We start from the raw sequence: 27,909 nt of genomic DNA, 5'->3' as shown, positions 1-27,909 counted from the left end.
AGAGATTTTTCCTTGATATTGTAACCCCTTGCATGCCAACATTTAAACAGAATGAGGGGCAGCACTCTTAATGCTCTAACCTTTAACACTGTGAGCATATTTACAAGTGGGGACAGTAAAAATAAAGTCCCTTATCAGAGTGTCGCTGCTCTATCACTCAGGCCTCCTTCCTATAACAGTACAGAATACTCAGTATAAAGTTGTACTCACGGCTTCCTGCAGGCACAGCCTCCGCAGCTCATTCACTTTCTGTCTCAGCGACTCCTGTAGATCTCGCTGTTTGTCTGTGAGTTCCGTGATCAGCTGAGCTCTCTGCTTGGAGGAGGCGTCAAAGGGGGCCCCACCTGTAAATGGAGCAGCATGCACATAATCAAATTATGACGTCCACCTCAGCAAAATTACCCCGTCTCAGGTTATCTGGAGACCCATTACTGTCACTGATTGGTATTGTAGCAGAATATGGAGGGAATGCATTAGAGATCGACTGATTATCGGTGGGGCAGATATTTACTTTTTTTTAAGTTTTGGCCACAAACTTGCTGATATCGCAAACATGGTTTCAAGTGTTTGTAATGGAATGATGCTTACAGCTAGAGGCCATACCCTGGTACAGTTTTTTAGAGCCAACAGTCTGCTTCTTTATAATAACAAACAATGCAGCTAAGCAGCTGTTCAGATGTTATTACATGCTGCAGGAGGGGATCGGCCCTGAAAAAACTATATCAGTCGATCCCTAGAATGCATACCTTCCTACTACTTGTATGGTCCTGTGATTACATTTTTTATACTGCATCTTTACAACAGCCAAACATTATTGCTTTCCAGGTGATACCAGGATTCTGATTTATAAAGTAGAAGACTATGTAGCGCCAAACAATGAGCAGGTCAACATACATTTATATAAAAAAAGGGGACAATCACAATAAATTTTCCTAAATGGTTCTAAAGTCAATTTATTTTTTACCTTAACCACTTTAAGCCTGCCCCATAGAATTTTTACTGCTACAGGGTGCCTCTCCTATGCAGAATCATGTATATATACGCGATTCTGCACTGCCACCAGCAGGGGCGCCGGCAGACTGCTTCTGCTGTTAGTATTCACAGCAAAAGGCGGTCTGCGGGTGACGGGCACTTGATGTCTTCTGGGACCCGCTGATCGTCAGTAATACACACAGAAGTCAGATCTGCCTATGTAAACAAGGCAGATCCCGGTTTTGCCAGGTGGAAAGGGATGGATTTTGTGTTCCTGCAAAGCAGGGACTAGAATCCGTCTCTTTCCTTAGGGAAAGCAGCACATACAGTACACAAAAACACTGACTAGGCACACAGTTAACCCTTTGATTGCCCTAGATGTTTGACCCCCTTTCCAGCCAGTGTCATTAGTGCAGTGACAGTGCAGCTTATTGGGATTGTATTTTTACCAAAAACATGTAGCAGAATACATATATTTTTTTTTTTTATTGGATATAGCTAGATTTTATAGTAGAAAGTAAAATGTGTGTGTTTTTTTGAAAAGTGTCAGTCTTTTTCTTTATAGTGCAAAAAACAAAAACCGCAGAGATAATCAAATACCACCAAAAGAAAGCACTATTTGTGGGAAGAAAATGACATACATTATATTTGGGTACAGTGACGCACGACCACGCAATTGTCAGTTAACCACTTTACCACCGGAGGATTTTGCGGTCTTACGTCTGGGCCACTTTTTGCGATTCGGTACTGTGCGACTTTAACTGACATTTGCGCGGTCATGCAACGCCGTACCCAAACGAAATTTACGTCTTTTTTTCCCACAAACAGAGCTTTCTTTTGGTGGTATTTGATCACCTGTGCGATTTTTACTTTTTGCGCTATAAACAAACAAAGCGCGACAATTTTGAAAAAATAACAATATTTTTCAAATTTTTTTTATATGAAATTCCCCCCCCCCCCCCCCAAAAAATGTAAAAAAAAAAATCAAAATTTTTTATCATTTCAGGCCAATTTGTTTTCTGCTACATATTTTTAGTAAAATAAAAAATCGCAATAAGCGTATTTTGATTGGTTTGCGCAAAAGTTATTGCGTTTACTAAGGGAAAGATTTCTGTCGTTTTTGGTGTTTTTTTTTTTTTAACGAGTAATGGCGGCGATCTGTGATTTTTTTTGCGGGACTGCGACATTGCGGCAGAGAGGTCAGACCCTTGACTGACATTTTTGACACTTTTGGGGGTACCAGTGACATTACTACAGTAATCAGTGCTATAAATATGCACTGTTACTGTAAAAATGACACTGGCAGGGAAGGGGTTAATTTTATTGGAGAGGGAGGGGTTAATGTATGCCTGGTGCTTACTGACGTGTGTGGGGGGAGGTGACTGAGTGACACAGGGACAGATCGCAGGTTCAGCTATGCTAAACCCTGCAATCTGACCCTTTCTGTCACTTAGGAGATCCGCCCGCTTTGTTTACACAAGCGGGTGGATCTCCAGACTCGATTCCCCGACGATCGGGGAAGAGCGGCGGTGATATCCGCCGCTCCTCCCCTGGCCCGACTCCCGCTGTGACTGAATACAGCGGGAGCGAGCCTCTGTGCGCACCGCCGAGATGGGGGGAGTGTCTGGCGACGTAGGTCTACGTCGCCAGACGATAACGAACCACTTTGCCGCAGTAAAGCTCTAGTGAGCAGCGGTAAATTGGTTAAAGTATTGCAGTGCCGTATCGCAAAAAAAAAGTCCTTTTTATAAAAGGGGGGTATATCTTCTGGAGGTCAAGTAGTTATAACACTCTCTGCATTTAGGTAAAAAACTTCTGACTACCTACCCTACCCTCCCGCAACACATACCTGACTGCTGTAACTGCTAAAATGCTGTCCGGGGTGCAGCACTGCTCCCCTTATTTCCTGGTTTCACAGAAGACACAAAGCAGCAGGTGCCATAGGCTATTGGTACTGTCCGTCAAACTCCTGTTAGGAGGGAGCGTGGGCGGAGTTTACTGCCACTTTGTGGATCTATGGATACACACAACCCTCTCTCAGGAGCATGCAAGCATGGGGGCCTCCATAGCACCCAAATTGTTAAAGAGGCACCCAGAACGGACATCATTGGTGGGGGACTGCAAAGAAGGAGGGTAAAGGGCAACTCCGTGCAAGATTGTTGCACAGAGCAGAAAAATAGAACATCTTCTTTATTTTAAACCTTAACCTATAGTATTATTTTAAAGCATATATTAGTGTACCAGTCTAAAGTTTCCACCCCCCCCCCATGTGGTTCATCACATTTTATACACCTTTTAACATGTGTACATGTATTACCTGCTACTTTTACATAACTATAATGTATGATGTGCTTTATATATAGGCTTTATTATTGGCTTAATTCTATACCGACGTGAATTTCATTTAGAAAGTAGAATTATCCTTCAGGTTACACACAATACTGGTTGGAAAGCCATGTTCTTAATACCTTGGGCAGCATCACAGTCAAGCATAGAAGGTGGGATTCCATGTAGGTTCAATCCCCCTTTGGTCAGAAACACTGCAAACTCCTCTGGGACAGGCTCATTGTATGGATTAACTCATCACCATGTAAAAGTGAGAAGTAAATAAATACCTGAACCTGAAACAAGCACATCCCAGCTCACAGGAGCTTACAATCTAGTAGGTCATCGCGACATATAAGAACAAGTGATCAGGTTATATATTATGGATGACAAGTGCATTAGTAGCACTATCTCCAATGTTACACTTGAAGGGGGACATTAACATTTCATAAAAGTGGAATTACAGCTCATTTTTTTCCTTTAGGGATAGAACCTCTGTCACACTTACAGTGCTGTTTATGTTCCCATTAACCACTTGACAACTGAGCACTTTTACCCCCTTTCTGCCCAGGCCAATTTTCAACTTTCAGCGCTGTCACATTTTGAATGACAATTGCGCAGTAATGCAACACTGTACCCATATGAAATTTTTATCATTTTTTTCACACAAGTAGAGCTTTCTTTTGTGGTTGTTTAATCCCCACTGTTATTTTTATTTTTTGCTAAATAAAAGTAAAAAAGACCAAAAATTAAAAAAAAAAATATATATATATATTCTTTAATAAAATTTTGCTAACAGGTCATTTTTCTTCTTCATTGATGTGCGCCAATGAGGCAGCACTGATGGGCACTGCTAGGCGGCACTGATAGGTCGCACAGATTGGCATCACTGGTGGGCACTGCTGGGAGAACACTGATAACCAGTGCCCTGATTATCAATATAGATGTCTCTTCAATACAAAGCTGGTTATCAGCTCTCCTCTCCCTGTCAGTGTGAGGAAAAGGAATGCCAATAAGACCCCGTTCACACTGGGGTGACCTGTCAGGCGACCTGGTCGCCTGACAAGTCGCCTGCCATAGAGCAGCACAGGACCCGTTCTAATAGGAGCGACACAAGTTGCTCCGACTTAGAAAAAGGGTCCTGAGCTTCTTTGGGGCGACCTGGAGCGACCTGCATTGACTTCAATGATATGAAGTCCGTGCCGGCCGCTCCGAGGTCGCGGTGCGAGCTGCGCACCGCGACTTCACAGGTCGCCCCGGCAAGTCGGGTCGCCCCAGTGTGAACGGGTCTAACCGGCCTGTGTTTACATCGTGATCAGCTGTGACTGGACACAGCTGATCATGTGGTAAAAGGTCACTGTGATTGGCCCTTTACCCTGGATCTGGCTCCTAAGGACACAGCGATCATAGAGCGCAGCTGGCGCTATCACATCATATGGCGCCCTCCCAGAACTAGCTGGCCGCGCTGTAGCTATCTTTCGACTATAGCGCCGTTGGCAGGCAGTTAATGATATCTGGGAGAAGTAGTAAAGTGAAATGCCCCATAGACACAGACAGAGAGGAGGTGTTTTGTAGCTCATAGAGGAAAGCACAAAACACTGCTTGAGATATCAGTTCACTGCACAGGAATTTATAGGAACATGAGAATTCTGGCAACATGAAGAGTTATTTTTCTGAACATGTAGAAAAAAAAAAGAAAAAGAAAAAAAGAATGCAGATGCCACATCTAAGGAATGATAAGCTACAATATATTCAATTTCTGTTCTTCAGTTTAGAGACACAATTTAAACAAGGTGCAAAGCGCTAAAGGGACATTCCAGCAGCAATCAATCCAGGATCCAATGTATCCTGGTCTGGTTTAGATTAGGGGGAATTCTGATTGGCTGCTTTAGCTTATGGAACTTTTTACTAGATCTCATGTTGATTAAGCCCACTAAATATGAATTATATAAAACTACTGGATAAATGGGATCAGTGGATGCAATGAAACTGGTCTTAAGAATGAATGTGCATGAGCATGACTGTAAGAGGGACATTAAACTGCAAGTTGCTGTGGAGAATGTAAAAAAAAAAATATATATATTATAATAAATAAATATAAAAAATATAATATAATATATGTATTTATATTAAAGGGGTGTGATAGCCATACTTTGCAATTAGAGTTGCATGTATTCCAAGGTATCATACAATTCTATACATCATAGCAACAGATCTGAGCCAACCAAACCCACTTTTTTCAAGCTAGGGTAGCTACAAAAAAAAAAAAAGAAAAGAAAAAGAGGACCATGGTATGCTCAAAATTGATGCTTAGCTGGTGCCCACTTAATGTATATATTCTGATTGTAGATTGACTGAAGGATAGCTCACCCATCTTTATATACAGTATCTCACAAAAGTGAGTACACCCCCTCACATTTTTGTAAATATTTTAATTATAGCTTTTCATGTGGCAACACTGAGAGCCGGTTCACATAGGGGCGACCCGACTTGCCGGGGCGACCTGTAAAGTCACGGTGCACAGCGCGCACCGCGACCTCTGAGCGGCATGCACGGACTTCATATCATTGAAGTCAATGCAGGTCGCTCCAGGTCGCCCCAAAGTAGTACAGGACCCTTGTTCTAAGTCGGAGCGACTTGTGTCGCTCCAATTAGAACGGGTCCTGTGCTAATCTATGGCAGGCGACCCACGGTGACTTGGTCGCCTGACAAGTCGCCCCAGTGTGAACCGGCTCTGAAGAAATTACACTTTGCTACAATGTAAAGAAGTGAGTGTACAGTTTGTATAACAGTGTAGATTTGCTGTCCCCTCAAACTAACTCACACAGCCATTAATGTCTAAACCGCTGGCAACAAAAGTGAGTACCCCCCTAAGTGAAATGTCCAAATAGGGCCCAAAGTGTCAATATTTTGTGTGGCCACCATTATTTTCCAGCACTGCCTTAACCCTCTTGGGCATGGAGTTCACCAGAGCTTCACAGGTTGCCACTGGAGTCCTCTTCCACTCCTCCATGATGACATCACTGAGCTGGTAGATGTTAAGAGACCTTGTGTTCCTCCACCTTCCGTTTGAGGATGCCCCACAGATGCTCAATAGGGTTTAGGTCTAGAGACATGCTTGGCCAATCCATCACCTTTACCCTCAGCTTCTTTAGAAAAGAAGTGGTCGACTTGGAGGTGTATTCGGGGTCGTTATGTTGGAATACTGCCCTGCGGCCCAGTCTCCAAAGGGAGGGGATGATGTTCTGCTTCAGTATGTCTCAGTACATGTTGGCAATAATGGTTCCCTCAATGAACTATAGCTCCCCAGTTCCAGCTGCACTCATGCAGCCCTAGACCATGACACTCCCACCACCATGCTTGACTGTAGGCAAGACACACTTGTCTTTGTACTCCTCACCTGGTTGCCACCACACATGCTTGACACCATATGAACCAAATCAGTTGATCTTGGTCTCATCAGACCACAGGACATAGTTCCAGTAATTCATGTCATTAGTCTGCTTGTCTTCAGCAAACAGTTTGTGGGCTTTCTTGTGCATCATCTTTAGAAGAGACTTTCTTCTGGGACGACAGCCATGCAGACCAATTTGATGCAGTGTACAGCGTATAGTCTGAGCACTGTCAGGCTGACCCCCGACCCCTTCAACCTCTGCAGCAATGCTGGCAGCACTCATATGTCTTTTTACCAAAGACAACCTCTGGATAGGACGCTGAGCACATAGACTCAACTTCTGTCGACCATGGCGAGGCCTGTTCTGAGTGGAACCTGTCCTGGCAAACCGTTGTATGGTCTTGGCCACCATAATGCAGCTCAGTTTCAGGGGCTTGGCAATCTTCTTATAGCCTTGGCCATCCTTATGTAGAGCAACAATTCTTTTTTTCAGATCCTCAGAGAGTTCTTTGCCATGAGGTGCAATGTTGAACTTCCAGTGACCAGTGTGAGAGAGTGAGAGCGATATCATCAAATTTAACACACCTGTTCCCCATTCACATCTGAGACCTTGTAACACGATTGAGTCAAACGGGAAAATGGCTAAATGGGCCCAAGTTGGACATTTTCTCTTAGGGTGTACTCACTTTTGTTGCCAGCGGTTTAGACATTAATGGCTGTGTGTTGAATTATTTTGAGGGGGACAGCAAATTATCACTGTTATAAAAGCTGTTCACTTACTACTTTACATTGTATTTCTTCAGTGTTGTCACATGAAAAGATATAATAAAATATTTACAAAAATGTGAAGGGTGTACTCACTTTTGTGAGATACTGTATATATATCTATCTATATCACACTCACAATAACATTATGACCACCCACTCAATATGGAGTATGGTGCCCCCTTTTGCTAAAACAGCCCTCACCCATTGAGGCATGGACACCAAAGTAACATCCACATGAATGGCAGGACCAAAGGTTTCCCAGCAGAACATTGCCCAAAGCACCACACTGCCTTTGCCAACTTGCTCTCTTTTACAGCAGTGGTCCTCAACCCTGGCCTACAGGGCCCACTAACAGGCCAGATTTTCAAGATAACTGAAATACATCCCAGGTGATATCATTTGCTGCTCAGTGATTGCAGTACTCTAGTCTGCATCTCCCCAAGGTAATACCTAAAATCTGGCCTGTTAGTGGGCCCTGTAGGCCAGGGTTGAGGACCACTGTTTTACAGCATCCTGGTGCTATCTCTTCCCCAGGTAAGTGATGCACATGCACCTGGCCATCCACATGATGTAAAAGGAAACGTGATTCATCAGACCAGGCCATCTTCTTCCATTGCTCCGTAGTCCAGTTCTGATGTTCATGTGACCATTGTAGAAGCTTTTGGCTGTGGACACAGATCACCATGGGCTTCACAGCCCCATACACAACAAACTGCGATTCCCATTTTTTTCAACTTCATGGACAACATGTTTACTTGCTACCTAATCTATCCTACCAAATTTTCAGATGCCATTGTAACGAGATATTCCCTTTACCTTTCAGTGGTCATAATGTTATGGCTAATCAGTGTATATAAATATACGCACACACACATACAATGGTAGCTAATTTTACCTGTTGTGGATATTCCGCAGGGACCTTTCACCTCCATGTTGAATACTTGGCTTCTAGCGTTGCTGAGAGAAGCCTGAAGTGAGAAGACAGAGCAGTCAGGAATAGCACTTGGCATGGAACATTACAGTACACAGGGAGAAATGCATGTCATGGTGGATAAGTGTAACAAAAAGCAATAAAAAGAAAGAAAATGAGCTCAGTACACCCTTCGAGTCTACAGGATTGCAGTACATTCGGATTACGTGCTTAAACCTTTCTTCGACCCACTTATGAAAACCCACTAAGCATGCTTGGCAACACAAAGTGCATGCTGTGGTCTGACATGTCAATAAAGCTTATTCGAATTGAAATGAGGCAAGAGAGGACTTTGAGGGGATAAAAGAGGGCTGGGGGAGGGGAGGAAAAGTTAGGCACCAATAAAACATCCAGTAAATCCCCCCCCCCCCCCTCTCTATCCAGGACGCCAAATGTCTTCCCTGGACAATATAAAAATGGCAAATTAAAAAAAAAGACACCTGGCTCCAGCTTTTGGGCTCATTCAAACCTTTCTATGCACAGTAAGACAGGGTTTTGTTATGTGTTGATGTGTGTTGCTTTACAGAAACCCATTCACTTCAAGGGGGTAGTTCATGAGCGTTAAAAAAAAAATCAATCAGACCTGCAAAACTTCTGAGTAACACAACATTCAGTCTTTACCCCATAGGCCTCTTCTGATTGAGGTGCTGTGATAAAGAGACACATTTTAATCATACGTTGCTTACCCTAATAAATGGTACCCCAATGCACTAAGGCTACGTTCACATGTTTGGGTAACGGATCGCGGGCAGAATCACCACGATTCTGCCCGCGATCCGGAAATCATTGCAAATCGCGGGACGCCTGTGCGTTGCGGTTGTTTTGCAATGGCACCCCAAACGCTGTGCGATGTTGCCGCGATTTCCGCCTGCCGAATCGCAATAACATCGTGCAAACAAAATCGCGGGTCGCATGACGCCCAAAAAAAAGGTACAAGAGCTTCTTTGGGGCGTTATGCGACCCGCTATTTTGTTTGCGCGATGTTACCGCGATTCGGCAGGCAGAAATCGCAGCAACATCGCACAGCGTTTGGGGTGCCATTGCAAATCAATGGCACCGCTCAGGCGTCCCGCGATTTGCAATGATTTCCGGACCGCAGACAGAATCACGGTGATTCTGCCTGCGGTCTGCTACGCTAACATGTGAACGTAGCCTAAACAAAATACAATTGCATTGAGAGCACCATGACACATGGTAACACACCTCCGTTCACACTATGAACTGCATGTGAATCACACGGGAACCGCACCACATTCCTGTGCAATTCACAAGTGATTCAGTGCGGTGTGGTTTCAGCCTATTCATTTTGAATGGGCTCATAGCGCCCCAAAAATAAGCATGCACCTTTTTAGGAGCCGCACCACAACTGGGGTGTTGACAAATCGAAGCTTCACCCAAATAAGGAAGCTCCGCTTGTCTGCCCCCTCCACTCAGTGGTGTATTTTGGTTTTGTGCTGCCCTAGGCAAGACTAAAATTGGGCACCCCCTCCCCCTCCTATGTAAATTTGCCCCACTCCTTTTTTAACGGATGTGACTCCCTCCAAAATGGAAAGACTACAAGTGCCAGCATGAACCCCTGAGATCTCACGAGAGGGGGGTGGGTGAGGTAGAGAGAGAGGGGGCGGGTGAGGGAGAGAGAGAGAGAGAGGGGGGCGGGTGAAGGGAGATGAGAGAGAGGGGGAGAGAGAGAGAGGGGGAAAGAGGGAGAGAGAGAGGGGGAAAGAGGGAAAGAGAGAGAGAGAGAGAGAGAGAGAGGGGGGATGAGAGAGAGAGAGGGGGAGGTGAGAGGGATAAGAGAGAGAGGGGATAAGAAAGAGGGGATGAGAGAGAGAGAGGGGATAAGAAAGAGGGGATGAGAGAGAGAGAGGGGATAAGAAAGAGGGGGTGAGAGAGAGGAGGGTTAAGAGACAGAGAGAGAGAGAGGGGGAGGGTTGAGAGAGGGGGGGTGAGAGAGAGAGGGGGGGGTGAGAGATTGTGGGGGTTAGAGAGAGTGAGGAGGGGTGTGCGAGAGAGAGGGGGTGAGAAAGAGAGAGGGGGATGAGAGAGGCGGCTCTAGCAACCAGTGGCCAATAGAGTCTACGGTGGAAGGGGGGGGTGGCTTCTTTGCTGCCCCCCTGCAAAGTGCCGCCCTAGGCCTGGGCCTTGTTGGCCTAGGCCAAAATACTGCACTGCCTCCACTGCTACATTTGGCACCTTTTGGGGGGTACCTGGTTTTGACAGGCCCCGTTCCCACTTCTGGCTCAGTTCGCCACGCCCCCCCCCCTCCTTCCCCAGCAACCTTCTGACTGCGACTAGACTGCGGTCTATTCACAAAGCGCAGCACACTTCGTACATGCGCAGTAGGAAACCAGCTTTGAAGCCACAAGGCTTCACTGCCAATTTTCCTTAATCAGGATGATGGTAATTTGTAGCTGCTGACTTTTTTTGGGGGGGGGGGGGGGGGGGAAGGAGCATGGAGCTCCTCTTTAACTTTGTATTAACACCCCCAGGGGATCGCAAGGGCAGTGCGATTGGAATGCGGTGCAGGAAACGTGCATGGATTGCGGCGTTTCCCGCAACAAATTAGTGAACCTAGACTTAAAGTGATACTAAACTCTGGTAAAAAAAAAAAATATTATATTCAATTGTGTAATCTTAACTCAAAAAAAATAAATTTTATTGCTCTCAGCCTCCTCCAAATCTCTTTTGTTGTTGTTGTTGTGGTCTGACTTCCTGTTAGATTTCCATGGCCCCACTGTAAGTAGGAATGTAGCCACCATTCTCCTGTTAGCTCCCGGGATGGACTAGGGACTATGGGATTTGTAGTGTGCATAGAGCCGTATACGTGACAGCAACAAAACACGCACTACTTGTTCCAAACAAACGGAAGTGATGGGGAAAAGCTCATGGAGGACGTTACATAGAGGCTGAAAAACACAGTAAGAAAGAATTTCATGAAAAAGAATTACAAAGCCATTAAAAAAGTGGGTGTGTATGGATTATTTTTTGGAGAATTAGGATATTGTCTAGTGTCACTTTAACAGTAAACCTAAATCCTAGAAGCTCTGAATACCACAAAACGGCCAACTGTCTGACACCCAGGCATTAAAAGGTGTCACTTACTCCCATTCCTCTTATGTGATAGCCCTGGTGCTTGGACACTGGCCCAGCACTGTCACATGACGGCAGGGAGAGCCCTGTGTAAGCTCTGAGCGGTTTGAGCTTACACAGATTTTCCTTTCCTTGATCTCTGCAGTCCAATAGAGCTATGGGGTGGTAGAAGGAAGTATGTGCAGCTTGTGGGGGCTGGTATTGAGAGAATGTGTTGATTTCCCTTTAATGGGTAAAAGCAGGTTGACTTTACCCACAATATGTATACAGTATATACGTTGCAGTTTACAAGTTGCTTACGGAGGTTATGGCTGAAGATATCAGCCATAACCCTGGTACCATTTTTTTCTGCAGGTGGCCAGCTTTTTTATGAAACCCATCTGAGCAGCTCATAAGCCGATGAGTCAAACCCCCCCCACCGCCCGAGAAACGATCCAACAGCCGGCTGCTCCCATAACACTCTTCGATTGACTCAATGGCCTTGGAGGATCAGAACGACATGATGACATCCATTCCGGTCCAAGCTGGAAGACATTTTTTTTTTTAATACAAAATATCACATTTTTTCAAATTTGATCTTTTGCTTTTAGAGGTAAGGGAAAGATTTGTGGTCTTTTGGACTCCAGATCTGTTCATGAAGAGGACCTCTCATCCTTATTTTTATTATAAGGGATGTTTACATTTTTTTTTTATCACTTTTATTTTTTATTTAATCTGACTGTAAAAATAAAAAATAAAATGAATACGAATAAATAAAAAAAAAAAAGTTTAAAGCATCCCATCCCTACATGCTCGCGCAGAAGCGAATGATTACGCAAGTCGTGCACATATATGTAATGGTATTCGAACCACATGTGTGATATCACCGGTAAAGTTAGAGCACAAGGTATAATTTTAGCTCTAAACCTTCTCTGTAACTAAACAGGTAACCTGTAAGGCTCCTATCACACGGGCGGGGCGCCCGGTGGATTCAGTTTTGGTCAGTGGGGATAGATCCACTGATCCCCGCTGAGCAGGCGGATGACAGCTCTGTCTCCGCTTACTTTGCAGAGACAGAGCTGTCAGAGCCCCGCTCTCCTCTATGGGAGATTGGATGAAAACGGACCGCCTGTCCGTTTTCATCCGATCTTATCCAATCCTCCAGACAGATGGAAAATAGGGTTTCCATCCTTCCGGATTTCACATACAGGATCAGATTGGATAGCAGCGGGTGTCAGTGGACATGTCTCCACTGACATCTGCTGCTCCATAGAGGTGCATGGAGCATCCGATCAGATCCGCCTGAAAAACTGGAGCGGACCGGATCAGAAAGCCCGTGTGAAAGGGGCCTAAAGGAGTTTAAAATTGTCGCCTATGGAGATTTTTAAATACCATAGTTTATTGCTATTCCACAAGCGTGTAAAATTTTAAAGCGTAACATGTTGGGTTTCTATTTACATCTTCTTTTAGTCCTGATTCACATATGTGCGATGACAGACATCGCATGTAGCTCTGAAAATCACATGCGATGTCTGTGCGATGCAAATTCGGCCATTCAGCAGGGTGCCCGCATCGCATATATGTGAACCGGGACTCACATTATACAAAAACGGGGTAACTATTGCCTTTTGTTTTTTAAAAATCATTAAAATGTACTTTTTTTTTTTTTTTACAAAAGAATTTGCGTTTGCAAAACCGTTGCGCAAATAGCGTGACAAAAAATTGCAACGATCGCCATTTTATTCGCTAGGGCCTCTGCAAAAAAACTATAATGTTTGGGGGTTTTAAGTAATTTTCGAGCAAAAAATACAGATTTTATATTGTAAACAAGAAGTGCCAGGAAAAGCCTGGTTGGCAAGTGGTTAAAGTACTTACAGAACTCACAGAATGTTCACTCTAATGCACGGTAGATGGCTAGCCGCTGTCACGGGTCTGTGGATACTTTTACTCACCTTCCAGCCAAGGCTGGAAAGCATTTCCTTCTACAATTTCTCTATGGAGCTCCAACACCAATATATACCCTCTTACATATATTTCTATTACTGTATATTGTAAAGAACTGGGTGGCATACAATAAAAAAACTAACCAATGTACTCTGAATATTACCCGATTCTAGAAAGTGTAACAATACAATTTCCCTGATGTACACTGTGATGGCAATTCAAGTCCTGATTGTGTTTGGAGACGCAGACACACAACAGGTGTTGAGATGCAAATGAACACAAAACAAAAACACAGACTAAAAAACACTAAAAAAGGCCCAAAGCAATAAAAAAAAAAAAAAAATCCGTCTGTAGGCTAGAATAATGAACCAAAAAGGATTTGTGTATACATTCTACAATAATGAACCTCAAAACCAGATTACCTTCAGCCTTTTCTATTGTATTCTGTAATTTAAAGGGAGAGTCCACTTAGAAGTGACATTTCAAATGATAGGTGAAACCTGAAGTCAAGTGGGCCTTTGGTTTAGGATATTTCTTGGATATTCCCTGAGCTCTCACTGCCAATTTAAAATTTTGGGAGTTAGGCCGGCCATAGACGGTGACATCTCAAATGATAGGTGAAACCTGATGTTGGGTGGGCCTTTGGCTTTGGATATTTCTTGGATAGTCCCTGAGCTCTCACTGCCATTTTGGAAGTTAGGCCAGCCATAGTAGACGGTTCGAACCTTGGCTGGTTCAGCAGGAACCGGCTGAGATTCAAACCATGTATGGCCAGGCTGAATGTACCCGATGTGCTCCTTGCTGCAGTGGCCATTTATTTGTACCATTGGAAAACCGGCGAGGGGGATGCACTGGACACCTTCGCTGCCATTGTGCTATTTGTTGGGTGCCCAGTGCTCCCCTGTGCCTTTCAGAAGGGTGGGCTCCCTCCAGGCTCACCTGCCCTATGCCTACCCACTAAAATGCATGTGCTCCTCTTATGGAGGCTCTCAAAATTTAGAGTTAGGACTGCAGATAATACTGGGGTGCCGTGAAGTGGCTCTGCAGCTTACGAATGTACTTGCAAATGTGTGCAAACTAAACCCCACCACCCTCCCTTTTAGCACAGTGCACCCTCCTTACCTTGTCCTGCTTCCAGAAAGAAGCTGAGGGCAGAGCTGGGAAGCACAAAGTTCAGGGTCTGGAGGAGGACCAGAGGGGGGCTGGAGTCAGCTACCAGAGTCTGCTAAATGCGGACACCATGAGAGGCAGAGGGCCAGGATCTTTAGGAGGAGTTCTGTCTTCCTCTCTATTGCCAACAGCTGAGACAAGGTGGGGACAGTGGGGACAGCGATGAGGGGGGTGCTGCAGCTGCAGGAGAGGTGCGAGAGCCACATGAAATGGCCTGGCGGGCTGGATTTAGCCCCTGGGCCTTGTGTTTGACATGTGCCCTAAAGGCTAAACAGCATGAATAGATAAGCTGTTGTGCCAGCTATCGTTTTCGGATAGCCAGCACTCATGATTGTCAGAATACCAAAACAGTGAATGGATCTGTGCTGTTTGGCCGCCCATTTTTCGCCTGCTTCCTGAGAAATTGACTTTTGTTGAGATGGAAGCACCGAAAAGGCCTGCTAAACTGGCCAAAATTCAATTTGTGTATGGCCAACCTAAAAAAAGCCACTGTCGTTTCTCTTTGTCATGTTACCACCTTACAAAAAAATACGAGCAGAATCAATAGCGTTGTCACATATGGAAAGCTAAAATCAAGCAGCAGGTAGGACAGACCAAATCAGGCAGCAGAACTTCCAGAGTTGCAAAGTGTTGTCACCCTCCAGCAATACAGAAAAGGTGAGTGGATGACCAAAAGCGCAAAGTGAAGTAAAACTTCAGCCAAAACTTATTTTTCTAGCATTGGATAAAGTGAGGAATGACTGGAACCTCTTATGTTTTTTATTGCGGTCTGTAACCCCATTGGGGAGATTTACCCTCATTTCCTTTCCCCACAGACACACCAGAAGTGAGCAGAAATCTCCCCAAAGTGAAGCACAATCCCACCTCAAAAGAAGAAACGTCTTTATTGGAAGATCAGTGAAACCTTTTTAGATTTCACGTCATTTTCAGTCCTGGTGACAACGGTCAACAGGAAAAAGAGGGCAAATCTCCCCAAGTTCTAGTCTTGCCCTACTCTAGTAGAGTAACATATTTAGAGTTCATTTATTTAGATGTTTTGACAGATAAAACAGTTCCTATAAAGTCCTCCCTTGTGTAGTTAGCTCTTTGGCTGTAGTTACTCTTAAACAAAACCGACTCCTTAAGGAGAATCCATTGCTAGAAGGACCTATGACATCACTCAGGTCCTGTTCAACTTTACGGCGTTAACAAGCCTGCACGCACATGAAGCAACATGCAGACTACACCCTTCACCTCAATCTAGTATGACACAGGAAAGGTTACAGCTCAATCAGATGGGGCAAGCTCCTCACTTAGACAAACATATGTGACAAGGAAGGGATTGTTACTAAGCTTCTGAGGGCCATACCCATAACACCATCCCGGGTGGTCAAAACATTAACCAAAACGGAAAAAAAAGAATGTTCCGCACTGACTCCCAAATTGAAGTGTCTTGTAAATCATTAACACAATACATTCCTTCGTTTACACATCACAACCTACACCTTTATGTAAAACTATTTCTAAAATGTAACTCCTGCAGTTCATATTCAGAATGTATGTTGTATGTCCTTTTATCCAATCTGCTGAAACTTTTTTCCAAGCGTTCTTATATGTGCTTATGGACATTCTTTAGTGTTTAAATCGTGTGTGAACATGCATTTTGTGTTGTGCACAAGACATCCAAAAAATGGGGAATATTCTAAAAAGCCAAAATAAATAAATAAATAATTATATATATATATATATACACACACACACACATATATATATATATATACACAAATAAATATATACATATAAAAATAAATAACTATATATATATATATATATATATATACATACACACACACACACACACACACACACACACATATATATAATATTAAATATACACACACACACAAACTTTATTGTCAAAAGTATTGGGATGCCTGCCTTTACACACACATGAACTTTAATGGCATCCAAGTCTTAAGCTGGATAAACACTATACAACTTTTATTGGTCGATTTTCTTTAGATTTACCTTGAACTATGTTGCGCAAGGGCCTGCTTGATTGCATACAAACTAAAAGTGTTTAGGCCTGACCTCATATTATAAGGTTTTGGTAAATCTAAAGGAAAAAATCTAAAGAAAATTGTATGGTGTGTATCCAGCTTTAATCCTTAGGGTTCAATATTGAGTTGGCTCACCCTTTGCAGCTATAACAGCTTCAACTCTTCTGGGAAGGCTGTCCACAAGGTTTAGTGTGTGTCTATGGGAATGTTTGACCATTCTTCCAGAAGTGCAGACTTGCAGTCTCGGCTCTAAATCATCCCAAAGGTGTATCAGGTTGAGGTCAGGACTCAGTGCAGGCCAGTTAAGTTCCTCCACCCCAAACTCTCTCATCCATGTCTTTATGGACCTTGCTTTGTGCACTGGTCCAAATCATTCGGTGGAGGGGGGGGGGGGGATTATAGGTGGGGTTTTTTTTCAGGGGTTGGGTTCGGCTCCTCAGTTCCAGTGAAGGGAACTCTGAGGTATCAGCATACCAAGACATTTTGGACAATCATGCTGCCAACTTTGTGGGAACAGTTTGGGGATGGCCCCTTCCTGTTCCAACATGACTGCACACCACCGCACAAAGCAAGGGAGGGGGTGGTGTCCCCCACCCCCGTCAGACACAATAGGTCAGCGGAGATTGCGGTACTAACATCACATTTGTTTTTCATTTAGCCTGCTGGGTTAAACGAAAAAAAAAAAAAAAAAAAAGTAGTGTGTACTAGACTTTAGACTGGATTCACACTATGGCATTCAAGTAATGGAAATGTGTTTTACTGTATATTCCTGCAATGCATGGGTATATATGCATTGTGATACAGTGCCGTTCATTGGAAATAGTTTGCTTAAGGCACATACACAGTAAGTAAAACCTCACACGATCTATACAATGCCCAGCAGAGAATACGCTTTGCCAAATGCTGGTGACAGACTTTTCAAAATGAAATGGGCTGCCTTAGCAAAATGCATATCAAAGAAGCAAAAGACTGACATCAAACACATCACAATAGGGTGAATAGGACCTTACAGTCCCTGTAACTTAAAGGTAGAATTCCAGTCAAATACTCATGTGACTGAACCAGAGCACCCTCAGAAAAGGGAAGTATAGGCATCTTTCCTTTACAAAGTAGTTAGAATAGGGCTAAAGCCTAGCTCACACAGGCCGAAGGTCAGACCACATTGGCCGGTTCAATGAAAAACCCGCCAATCGGCCAGAGTGTATGGCAGCCGGTCCAACAGAAGCCGGGCGTATGGCAGGCTTCTCTCAAAGGAGCATGTTGGAAAACCAGCAGCCAACTGGCTTCCGATTACTGCCCTCAGCCAATGGCTGAAATCAATGAACGGAGTGTTCTGGCAGGGGGAACAGCAGGGGAGATCGCTGTACTAACATCGGATTGTTAGTACAGCGGCTCCAACCAGAGCTGGGTTGTGCGAAAACAAACGAGTGGTGTGTACTAGGATTTAGAATAGGGGTGGGAGCCGGATTAGGTATAGCTAGCATTTGCCTGGAATTCTACTTTAATCCTCATTTTCCCTCAATCTTCCCGTAGCCATCGCTAACTCTCTCTAAAACCCCAACGCTAATGCTGGCCACAAACATATACAAAATACTTTGTACATTCAATGACTGGACGAATGTTATTTAAAAATTTCACTAGCTTGTTACATTCGATTTTTAGAATGAATGATTTCCGAATGAAAACCACATACCCTGTTTGAAATGTATTTGTTCCAAAAATTAGCTTTCTACCCTGCGCTTTTAAATCCTCTCTTCACTGTGGTCAATAATGACCATCAAATTGACCCCACTAATAATTAGGAAACAGAAGGCGCATTCTGAAAATGAAAATTTAAAACAAAAATCTATATGTGTATGACCAGCATAACCCTCACACCAAACCAGCCTGTAATTGTAACACTAACCTTTGCCTCTAAACCTAGCAATACACTAAAGCCGGTACACACGGGCTGAATGTCGGGAGACATTTGCCAGTTAAAAAAAGAAAAGTCTGACATTAGGGCCGTGTGTACGTCGGTTTGGCCGGCTTCTGTCGGACGCGCATGCTGGAAAACCCGCACCCAATCAGTGTCTCAGCCAATGGCAGAAAGCGCTGATCAGTGTTCTGGCGTGTGGGGGGGGGGGGGGCCTGTAGTGTGTACCAGGCTGAAGATTTCTCCTCATGTTCAGCCCCACTTGGGAGGAATCTCCTCTGCTAGTTATGGTATTCTAACAGAGGACATCCTTTGTTGTCAGAATACCCAAGTAGTGGCTGCATCAGATTGGAAGCAGCTACTGTTTGGCCAACCGTTTTTTTGCCTTGCTTTTTTGATTTTCAGATCGAATGAAGTGCCAGCAGGGCCACCAAATTTCGAACAGCTCATGAGGAACCGGCCAAAATTCGGTATGTGCATGGCCAGCTTTACGCTTAGCCTGGGTTCACACTATTACGAACGCAGACATCGCATGTGATTTGCACCGCATTGCAATTCAGCCATATGGTTTGTATGGCTGAACTTGCATCCTATTCGTATGAAAATGGTGCAGGAACCTTTATCCGTAGATATAGAAAAACTCACCCATACAAAAGATGTAAAGAGTGCCAGTGCTCAGGTCAACCAATCCACAATAGATAAATCCAACAAAAAGCCGGCAACTCCATGCTTCTTCTTAAAAGGTCCTTTATTGATGCACAACAGCAAATACAATGTCCATAGATGCTAACACGTTTTGGCCTCAGCCTCTCTCATATGAGGAAGACTGAGGCCGTAACGCGTCAGCATCTACGGACATTGTATGTGCTGTTGTGCATCAATAATAGGACCTTTTATGAAGAAGCACCGAGTTGCCAGCTTTTTGTTGGATTTATTTATCCGCACTGGAATCAGATCGCATGGATGTTCACACCCATGTTATCCAATTCCTGTCCGAATTCACAGTTTGCACTGCGATCCGTTCTGGGAGTGTCATTAACTTTGTATTGACACCCGCAGAGGGCAGCATGAACTGCCTGCAGGGGGAGATGCGATGTGCGAACCCGCACTAGAATTGCGCTGGTTCCCGCATTGCAGTAGTGTAAACCCAGGCTCAAACCAACCCTACATGTAACTTTCACACCGACTCTAACAACTTAGAATAAAAGTGACAGGGAAAGTGGGATCAAAGTGAGACATCTGTCAAATATAAAGCACCTCACCTTGTGTGTTTCAACAGACAGCCATTCACATCACGCCAGCACCCCGAACCTGCAACCAGGGAAGGAAATAAAGAATACATTAGTAATTCTTCAGAGTGGCAGTGAAATGTTCTTTGCCCTAATACCAACGCTTTACTCTGCTGTGCATATTGATAATGTACATAAACACCGTACTAGGGCTAGTTTCATACCAGATGACGTGGCACAGCATTGGATGGCTTTTCCAGTGCAGTCCCACTGCATAACAAGACAAAAATACCCTGTACCCCTATCTGCCCGGTTCATACCACTGTGTTGCGGTGGCATGCTTTGGTATGCGTTGGAGAAAAAAAAAAAAAAAGTACTGTATGCAATACTTTTTTCAGCAAAGCACAGTGCAAGGCGATCCACTACCTTGCACCACACAGGTGATCTTTATGAGAGGTGTGTGACATCTCAAAGTTAATTTAGAGAAAAAAAAAAAAAAATGTAAAAACGATGCGATGCGCAGGGATCAGCGCATCATCACTGCTCTGATCTTGGCCACACCACACCGCACACCAGCCGCTGCATTGCAACCCAGTGAATGAGCGCTAGGAAAAAACATTTCCTCTACAACAGTTACTGTATTCGGTTCAGTTCACACCCGTGTGTTTTAGGTGTGGTGCGTTAAAAGTCCTGCAGTTTTCATCAAAACGCACATTCTATAGAATTCAATGGTACAGTAATCCCCCGCTACATCGCGGTTCAGTTTTTGCGGTCCCGGTAATTCACGGTTTTTTTTGTAATGTTATTTTACTATATAAATCATTAAAAATGAAAGATTTTTGTGTTTTTCATAGCTCTTGCTCTGTCTCTAAGTATCTTTTATGTGTTTAAATGTGTTTCTATTGTTTTAAAAGTGTGTTTAAAGACCTTAAAATGCTTTTACACGTACAGTGACAGTAAAAAAATCATGCCTACAATGCATTTTAATAGGGTTTTTCTATTTCGCGGAATTTCACTTTTCGCGGCTGGGTCCGGAACGTAACCCCCGCAATGGAGGGGGGTTTACTGTAATGCGCCTAAAACACAACCCACCAAAAACACACTGCACATATGTGATCCGGTTATTAGAGTATACTCGAGCTGCGCGATTCTGGATAAAATGAGAATTTAAATTTTTTTGCTTAGAATAAAGATCAAAATTCTCTCACGATTCTCGGCGTAACATCATCTTTCACATTATACAAACAAATTGGGCTAACTTTACTGTTTTTTTTTTTTTTTAATTCATTAAGGTGTATCTTTTACCACAAAACTGCATTTGAAAGACCGCTGCGCAAATACAGTGTGACATAAAAGATTGCAATGATTGCCATTTTATTCTCTAGGGTCTCTGCTAAAAAAAAAAAAAATATACAAATATATAATGTTTGGGGGTTCTAACCAATTTTCTAGCAAAAAATACTGATTTTAACTTGTAAGCAAAAGGCTTATTCTTTAAGAGGTTAAACTGCCCTCACTTACTGATGGAAGTTCATTCCTTTGATCTAAAAAGAAGGAAATGATACATTGTAAAACATTGTGTTTATAGTTATCTAGCAGCCTTAAGTGCCGGTTCACACTGAAGCGGCAAGACTTTGGGGGCGACTTGTGAAGTTGCGTGCACCGCGACTTCGGCGCGACTTGCACGGACTTCATAAAATGAATGTCTATGCAAGTCGCTCCAGGTCGACCCGAAGTAGTACAGGAACCTTTTTCTAAGTCGGAGCGACTTGTGTCGCTCCTATTAGAACCGTTCCTGTACCACACAATGGCCGCGACGGTGCACGACTTGTCAAGCTGACCAAGTCGCCTGACAAGTCGTACTAGTGTGAACCGACACTTAGGGTCCTTTCACACAAGAGGTCCATATGTCAGTTTTGAAAAACTGACATAATGTATATCTATGGGATTGCGGATGTCAGCGGATGACCATCCGCTGACATCCGATTTGCGTCCTTTCCTATCAGTTCCGATTTTTGAGGACGGAAGAGAACCCTATTTTTCTTCCGTTTAAAAAAAAAGAACGGACGCAAAAACGGATGTCAGCGGTGTCATCCGCAATCCCATAGAAATACATTATGTCCGCAAACGGATGGATGAAAAACGGAGATATGGAATGGAGCCTCCAAAAGTGCATCCGTGTCTGTTTAAAAAAAAAAAAAAGTCACTGAGCGGCACAAAAATACGGACCGCCGGTGTGAAAGGACCCTTAACAGGGTTGATAAACATTTGCTGGAGGCTCTTTTTTTTTGAAAGCTATGAGTGAGCAGAGATCGAGATCGCAAATTTTTCATGATTAAATGTGCAGCTGCAGAGTATGGATATCATTTGTAAATACCCATGAAAATATTTCAAGAACAGTTAAAAAAAAAAAAAAGTGACTTATATGGATGGAGTGAGACATTAACCGCTTCCATACAGAGCAGTTAGACCCCCTTCCTGCCCAGACCAATTTTCAGCTTTCAGCACTCTCACACTTTGAATGACAATTGCTCAGTCATGCTACACTATAACCAAACAAAATTTTTATCATTTTTTTCACACAAATAGAGCTTTCTTTTGGTGGTATTTGATCACAACTGGGGTTTTTTTTTTTCGTGATATAAGCAAAAAAAGAGCAAAAATTTTGCAAAAAAATCACTTTTTTTTAGTTTCTATTATAAAATTTTGCAAAAAATTAATTTTTCTTCATACATTTGGGCCAAAATTTATACTGCTACATATCTCTGGTAAAATTAACCCAAATTAGTGTATATTATTTAGTCTGTGTGAAAGTTATTGAGTCTAGAAGCTATGGTACCAATTACTGAAAATTGATCACACCAGATGTACTGATGGCCTATCTCCTTTCTTGAGGCCCTGAAATGTCAGGACAGTACAAATACCCCCCAAATGACCCCTTTTTGTAAAGTAGACAGTCCAAGGTATTTAGTAAGAGGCATGGTGAGTTTTTTGAAGTTATAATTTTTTCCCACAATTCTTGGGAAAATGAAGAAAACATTTTTTTTTCCCAAAACGTTGTCAATTTATAAGCTATTTCTAACACATAGCATGTACACAGCAAAAATGACACCCCAAAATTCATTCTGCTACTCCTTCTGAGTATGGTGATACCACATGTGTGAGACTTTTACACAGCCTGGCCACAAAAAGAGACTCCACGTCCAAGTAGCACCATAAGGCGTTTTAGGAGCATAAATACACATAAAACTTTCTTACTACCTATCACACTTTTCAAGGCCCTAGAGCAACAATACAATGGAAAAGTCCACAAAATTACCCCATTTTGGAAATCAAACACTCCAACGTATATTCTATGAGGCATTATGGGTCCTTTGAACATGTCATTTTTTTCCACAAGTTTTTGGAAAATGTGGGAAAAAAATAAAAACTTTTTTTTTTACACAAAGTTGTCAATTTATAGGATATTCCTAACACATAGCATGTACATCGCAAAAATGACACCCCAAAATACATTCTGCCACTCCTCCTGAGTATGGCAATACCACATGTGTGAGACTTTTTCACAGCCTAGCCATATAGAGGGGCCTAAACATCCAAGGAGCATCATCATGCATCCTAGCCACTTGCCTAGGCCTATTTTTGACATTTGGTGTTTACAAGCTAAAATCAGTTGTTTTTGCTAGAAAACTACTTAGAACCCCAAAACATTATATATTTTTTTTTAGCAGAGACCCTAGAGAATAAAATGGAGATTATTGCAATATTTTTTATCACACCGTATTTGCGCAGCGGTCTTCCAAACGCAATTTTTTGGGAAAAAAATCACTTTTTTTAATTAAAAAATAAGAAACCAGTAAAGTTAGCCCAATTGTTTTCCATAATGTGAAAGATAATGTTACGCCGAGTAAATAGATACCCAACATGTCATGCTTCAAAATTGCGCACGCTCACAGAATGGTGACAAATTTTGGTACTTAAAAATCCCCATAGGCGACATTTTAAAAATTTCTACAGGTTGCTATCTTAGAGTTACAGAGGAGGTCTATGACTCAAATTATTGCTCTTGCTCTAACGATCGTGACGATACCTCACATGTGTAGTTTGAACACTGTTTACATATGTGGGCGGGGTTTCCGTATGCGTTCGCTTCTGCGCGCGAGCTCGCGGGGACACGGCGCTTTAATTTTTTTTTTTTTTTTTACTATTTATTTTATTTATTATTTTTTATTTTTACACTGTTTTTTTAAAAAAAAAAAAATTGATCATTTTTATTTCTATTGCAAGAAATGTAAACATTACTTGTAATAGAAAAAGGCACGACAGGACCTCTTTTTTGTGAGATCTGGGGTCAAAAAGTCCTCAGATCTCACAAGTACACTAAAAGATAGAAAAAATAAAAAAAAAAAATAAAAAAAAAATTAAATAAAATGAAAAAAAAAAAAGGGACCTTTAAACTGGTTGCTAGGCAACGACGTTTGCCGTAGCTCCGGTCCTCCAAGACCATAGAGTCGAGTGAGGGCAAGCTTGCCCTCACTCGACATCCTGTCTGTGAGGATCTGGGACCGGATCGTTTTCCCCGCTGCCGGCGGGTCCGGTAAGCGGGGAAAAGGACCAGAATGCAGCGGGAGGGGGGGGGGGGGGGGGCGGCACCTCTTCCGCCACCCCGGAAGGGTGATCCCGCGGCGAATCTGCCGCTGGGACCACCCTTATCGGAAAGCCAACCGTCCACCGTTTAAAAAAATACCAGGGTTATGGCAGCTATCTGCTGCCATAACACCGGTATTTAGGTTTAAACGGACGACGTATGTTAACCTTTTTGGACTTAGACATGGTGGCTGTATGAAGGGTGACAGGTACTCGGGTACTTTGCTGGGCAGGTGACAGGTACTCTGGTACTGATGAGCAAGTGGCAGGTACTCGAGTACTCCGATAGGCAGGTGACAGGTACTCGGGTACTCTTATGGGCAGGTGACAGGCAGGTGATAGGTACTGATGAGTAGTACTGATACTGATAGGTGATACTGATACTGTACTGATGGGTACGGATGATCAGTACTGATACTAATAGGTGATAGGTACTGATGGGTACTGATGAGTACTGATGAGTAGTGATGGGTAATGATGAGCAGGTGGCAAGTACTCGGGTACTTCAGGTGTCAGGTACTCTGATGAGCAGGTGGAAGGTACTCGGGTACTCTGTTGGGTAGGTGACAGGTACTCGGGTACTCCGATGACGGGTACTCAAAGTACCAGAGTACCTGTCATCAGAGTACCCGAGTACCTGTCATCAGAGTACCCGAGTACCCGTCATCAGAGTACCCGAGTACCCGTCATCAGAGTACCCGAGTACCCGTCATCAGCGTACCCGAGTACCTGTCATCAGAGTACCCGAGTACTTGTCATCAGAGTACCCGAGTACCTGTCACCAGCCCATCAGAGTACCTGTCACCAGAGTACCCGAGTACCTGTCATCAGAGTACCTGAGTACCTGTCATCAGAGTACCCGAGTACCTGTCATCAGAGTACCCGAGTACCTGTCATCAGAGTACCCGAGTACCTGTCATCAGAGTACCCGAGTACCTGTCATCAGAGTACCCGAGTACCTGTCACCAGCCCATCAGAGTACCTGTCATCAGAGTACCCGAGTACCTGTCATCAGAGTACCCGAGTACCCATCATCAGAGTACCCGAGTACCCATCATCAGAGTACCCGAGTACCTGTCACCAGCCCATCAGAGTACCTGTCATCAGCCCATCAGAGTACCCGAGTACCTGTCATCTGAGTACCTGATGGGCTAGTGACAGGTGCTCTTTATTGGGGGGGGGGGCAATCAGTGTGTTTGGGGTGCACTATGATTGGTAACTAGCTGTTACCACAATCTCCTCCTCACACAGGATCAGTGTGTGAGGAGGAGAACACGGTGACAGCTAGTTACCGTGTTCTCTGATGACATTTGTGACCGGCTGTGATTGGACACAGCCGGTCACGTGGTAAAGAGCCAATTTCATTGGCTCTTTACCTAGATCGGGGATGGGCTCTGTCCGAGGGACGAGCCTCGTCCCCGATCGCCGCGCTGCGCGCCCCCGGGGGCGCGCATTAAGGAAGGAACGAGCGGCTCGCGCTGGAGCCGCTCATGTGATCGGCTGTGATTGACACAGCCGATCACGTGGTAAACAGCCAATTTCATTGGCTGTTTACCTTGATCGGGGTTGGGCTCAGTCCGAGGGACGAGCCTCACCCCCGATCGCCGCGCTGCGCGCCCTCGGGGGCGCGCAGTAGCGGGGAGATCCGGGCGCCGTCATATGACGTCGGCCCGGATCGAGAAAGGATTTGTGCCGACGTCATTTTACATGACGCGGTACGGAAGGGGTTAAACGAACACCATACAGAAGGCCAGAACTAAGTTTTCAAGCTTCATCAGTGTGGCTGGAAAAATACTTTAAGACTTTACCCTAAAGTGGTTGTAAACCTCAGAAATGAAATACAAACAAATCCTTGCTCATGAAGCATATCCTTCTATAGTGTGTACTTTTCTCAATCCAGAGCACAAAGTATCATTTCTGTCTGCGGCTTCATTCTTCTGCTTTTAGCAGGAGTCGCTTCTGACACGTTTTCCTGACACCAAGAGGAAAATGGTGACAGGAGAGGGAGCTCCAGCTGATTGACAGCCTCAGCTCTGTTCCGGTGTGGGAAGGGGTGTGACTCTTCCCTCCAATCAGCTCTCATCATTGAGCAGCTCTCCACCCCCCTCTTTCTGACACTCCGATAAGCTTTATAAATTCTGCACGTTGAATGGTTAGAGATGCATGGGGCATCCGTTCTGATCCGCCTGAATAACGACAGGCGGATCTGAATGGTCCGCATGTGTGAAAGGGGCCTTAGTTACATTTTGTCTGGACTTATCCTCGCCTTTAATGCGCCAGAACAGGACACCTAAAATCAGGCAGTAGAATTTAGTTTGTTTGATTTTCTAATAGTGAAAGGGCTCAAATCAACAATTGTTTTTGACTGTAGAGAAAATGTCGAATGAACTAAATTCCAACTGTAAATGTGGTTTTTGTTCACCAAAAAAAAAAAAAAAAGTACTTATTGTAATGCGCAAGTGCACCCCAAAATTGAAAACAGGATTCAAAACATTGTCATGACAATCAAACTTTAAGGTTTTCAAACGTTCTTAGCATAAAAAAGAAAACCAATGCAACCACCACTTCTCAAGACTGATAGGCGGCAATACAATACTGTGTTTAGGTTAAGATGTACTTTACGTTTTCAGGTTTTCCAGGATCCTGACAAGCAATATGTAAGAGAGATGGTTCTGTCCTACAATGTGGTTGGAGGAATTATTGAGAAGACGACAGGATGTTGTTTAGCTGTTTTTGATTGGTAACAGCCATCAATGCTGCAATATTGCCAGTAGGAAAGTACATAGAGAAGCACGCCAGGTCAACCTGTAAAACTTCTCTCCAGTGTGGTTAAAGACGGTAATCAAGGCCTTATATAGGAGGTCCAAAGCTTTTCCCTACGCTCCGCAACAAGAGGAAAAAAAAAAAAAGTCTAGATTGGAGTTTAAACTAGAACTCCAGCTGAGATAAGTTTGCCTTTTCTTGACTGGGCTATAGATAAGCAGGGAAGGATTAGACACTTTGTTGGGCTTTGCTGTCTGTGACCATACCAGGGAGATTCCCCCTCACATCCTGTTCCAGAGACACCCAGGACACCAATGTAAGCTGAACTTCCTGTTTCCCTTCTCTGGACTGCATTCTCATTCTACTCTCTAGAAGAAAAGCCAAGCTGCCTAGTGGGTTCTCCAAAGGAATATATTAGTGAAATGAAACTTCTGGTGCAGAAACCGAAAATGCAAGATGCAATTGGAACCGACAGTTTTTATAAATTGAAAAAAAAAAAAAAAAAAAAAAGGGAAAAAAAAAAATAAATGTTTGCACTGAAGTCAAGGGGACGCAATTTTGCATTAAAGTCAATAGGACTCAATTTTGCATTGAAGTAAAACGGGAAACAATTTTACATTGAAGTAAAACGGGAAACAATTTTACATTGAAGTCAATGGGACACAATTTTGCATTGAAGTCACTGAGACGCGATTTTGCATTAA

General features: G+C 43.6%; 1 protein-coding gene across 2 annotated transcripts in view; it reads right to left on the bottom strand.

Annotated features, from left to right (window-relative positions):
• Positions 1-27,909, bottom strand: part of CCDC120 (coiled-coil domain containing 120) — an 81,591-nt gene that overhangs the window by 19,017 nt on the left and 34,665 nt on the right. For both annotated transcript variants that reach the window (XM_082262597.1, XM_082262598.1), the window contains exons 2-4: positions 19,829-19,877; positions 8,355-8,427; positions 211-344 (exon numbers count right to left, since the gene is read on the bottom strand). In XM_082262597.1, the coding sequence (XP_082118723.1) occupies positions 211-344; positions 8,355-8,391 (171 nt within the window). In that variant the 5' untranslated portion in view covers positions 8,392-8,427; positions 19,829-19,877. The remainder of the gene's footprint in view (positions 1-210; positions 345-8,354; positions 8,428-19,828; positions 19,878-27,909) is intronic.

This window comes from Pelophylax lessonae (assembly GCF_965119305.1).
Source record: "Pelophylax lessonae genome assembly, chromosome: 7".
NCBI classification, from domain to species: Eukaryota; Metazoa; Chordata; class Amphibia; order Anura; family Ranidae; genus Pelophylax; species Pelophylax lessonae.
This window is presented reverse-complemented; position numbering and strand designations above follow the sequence as displayed.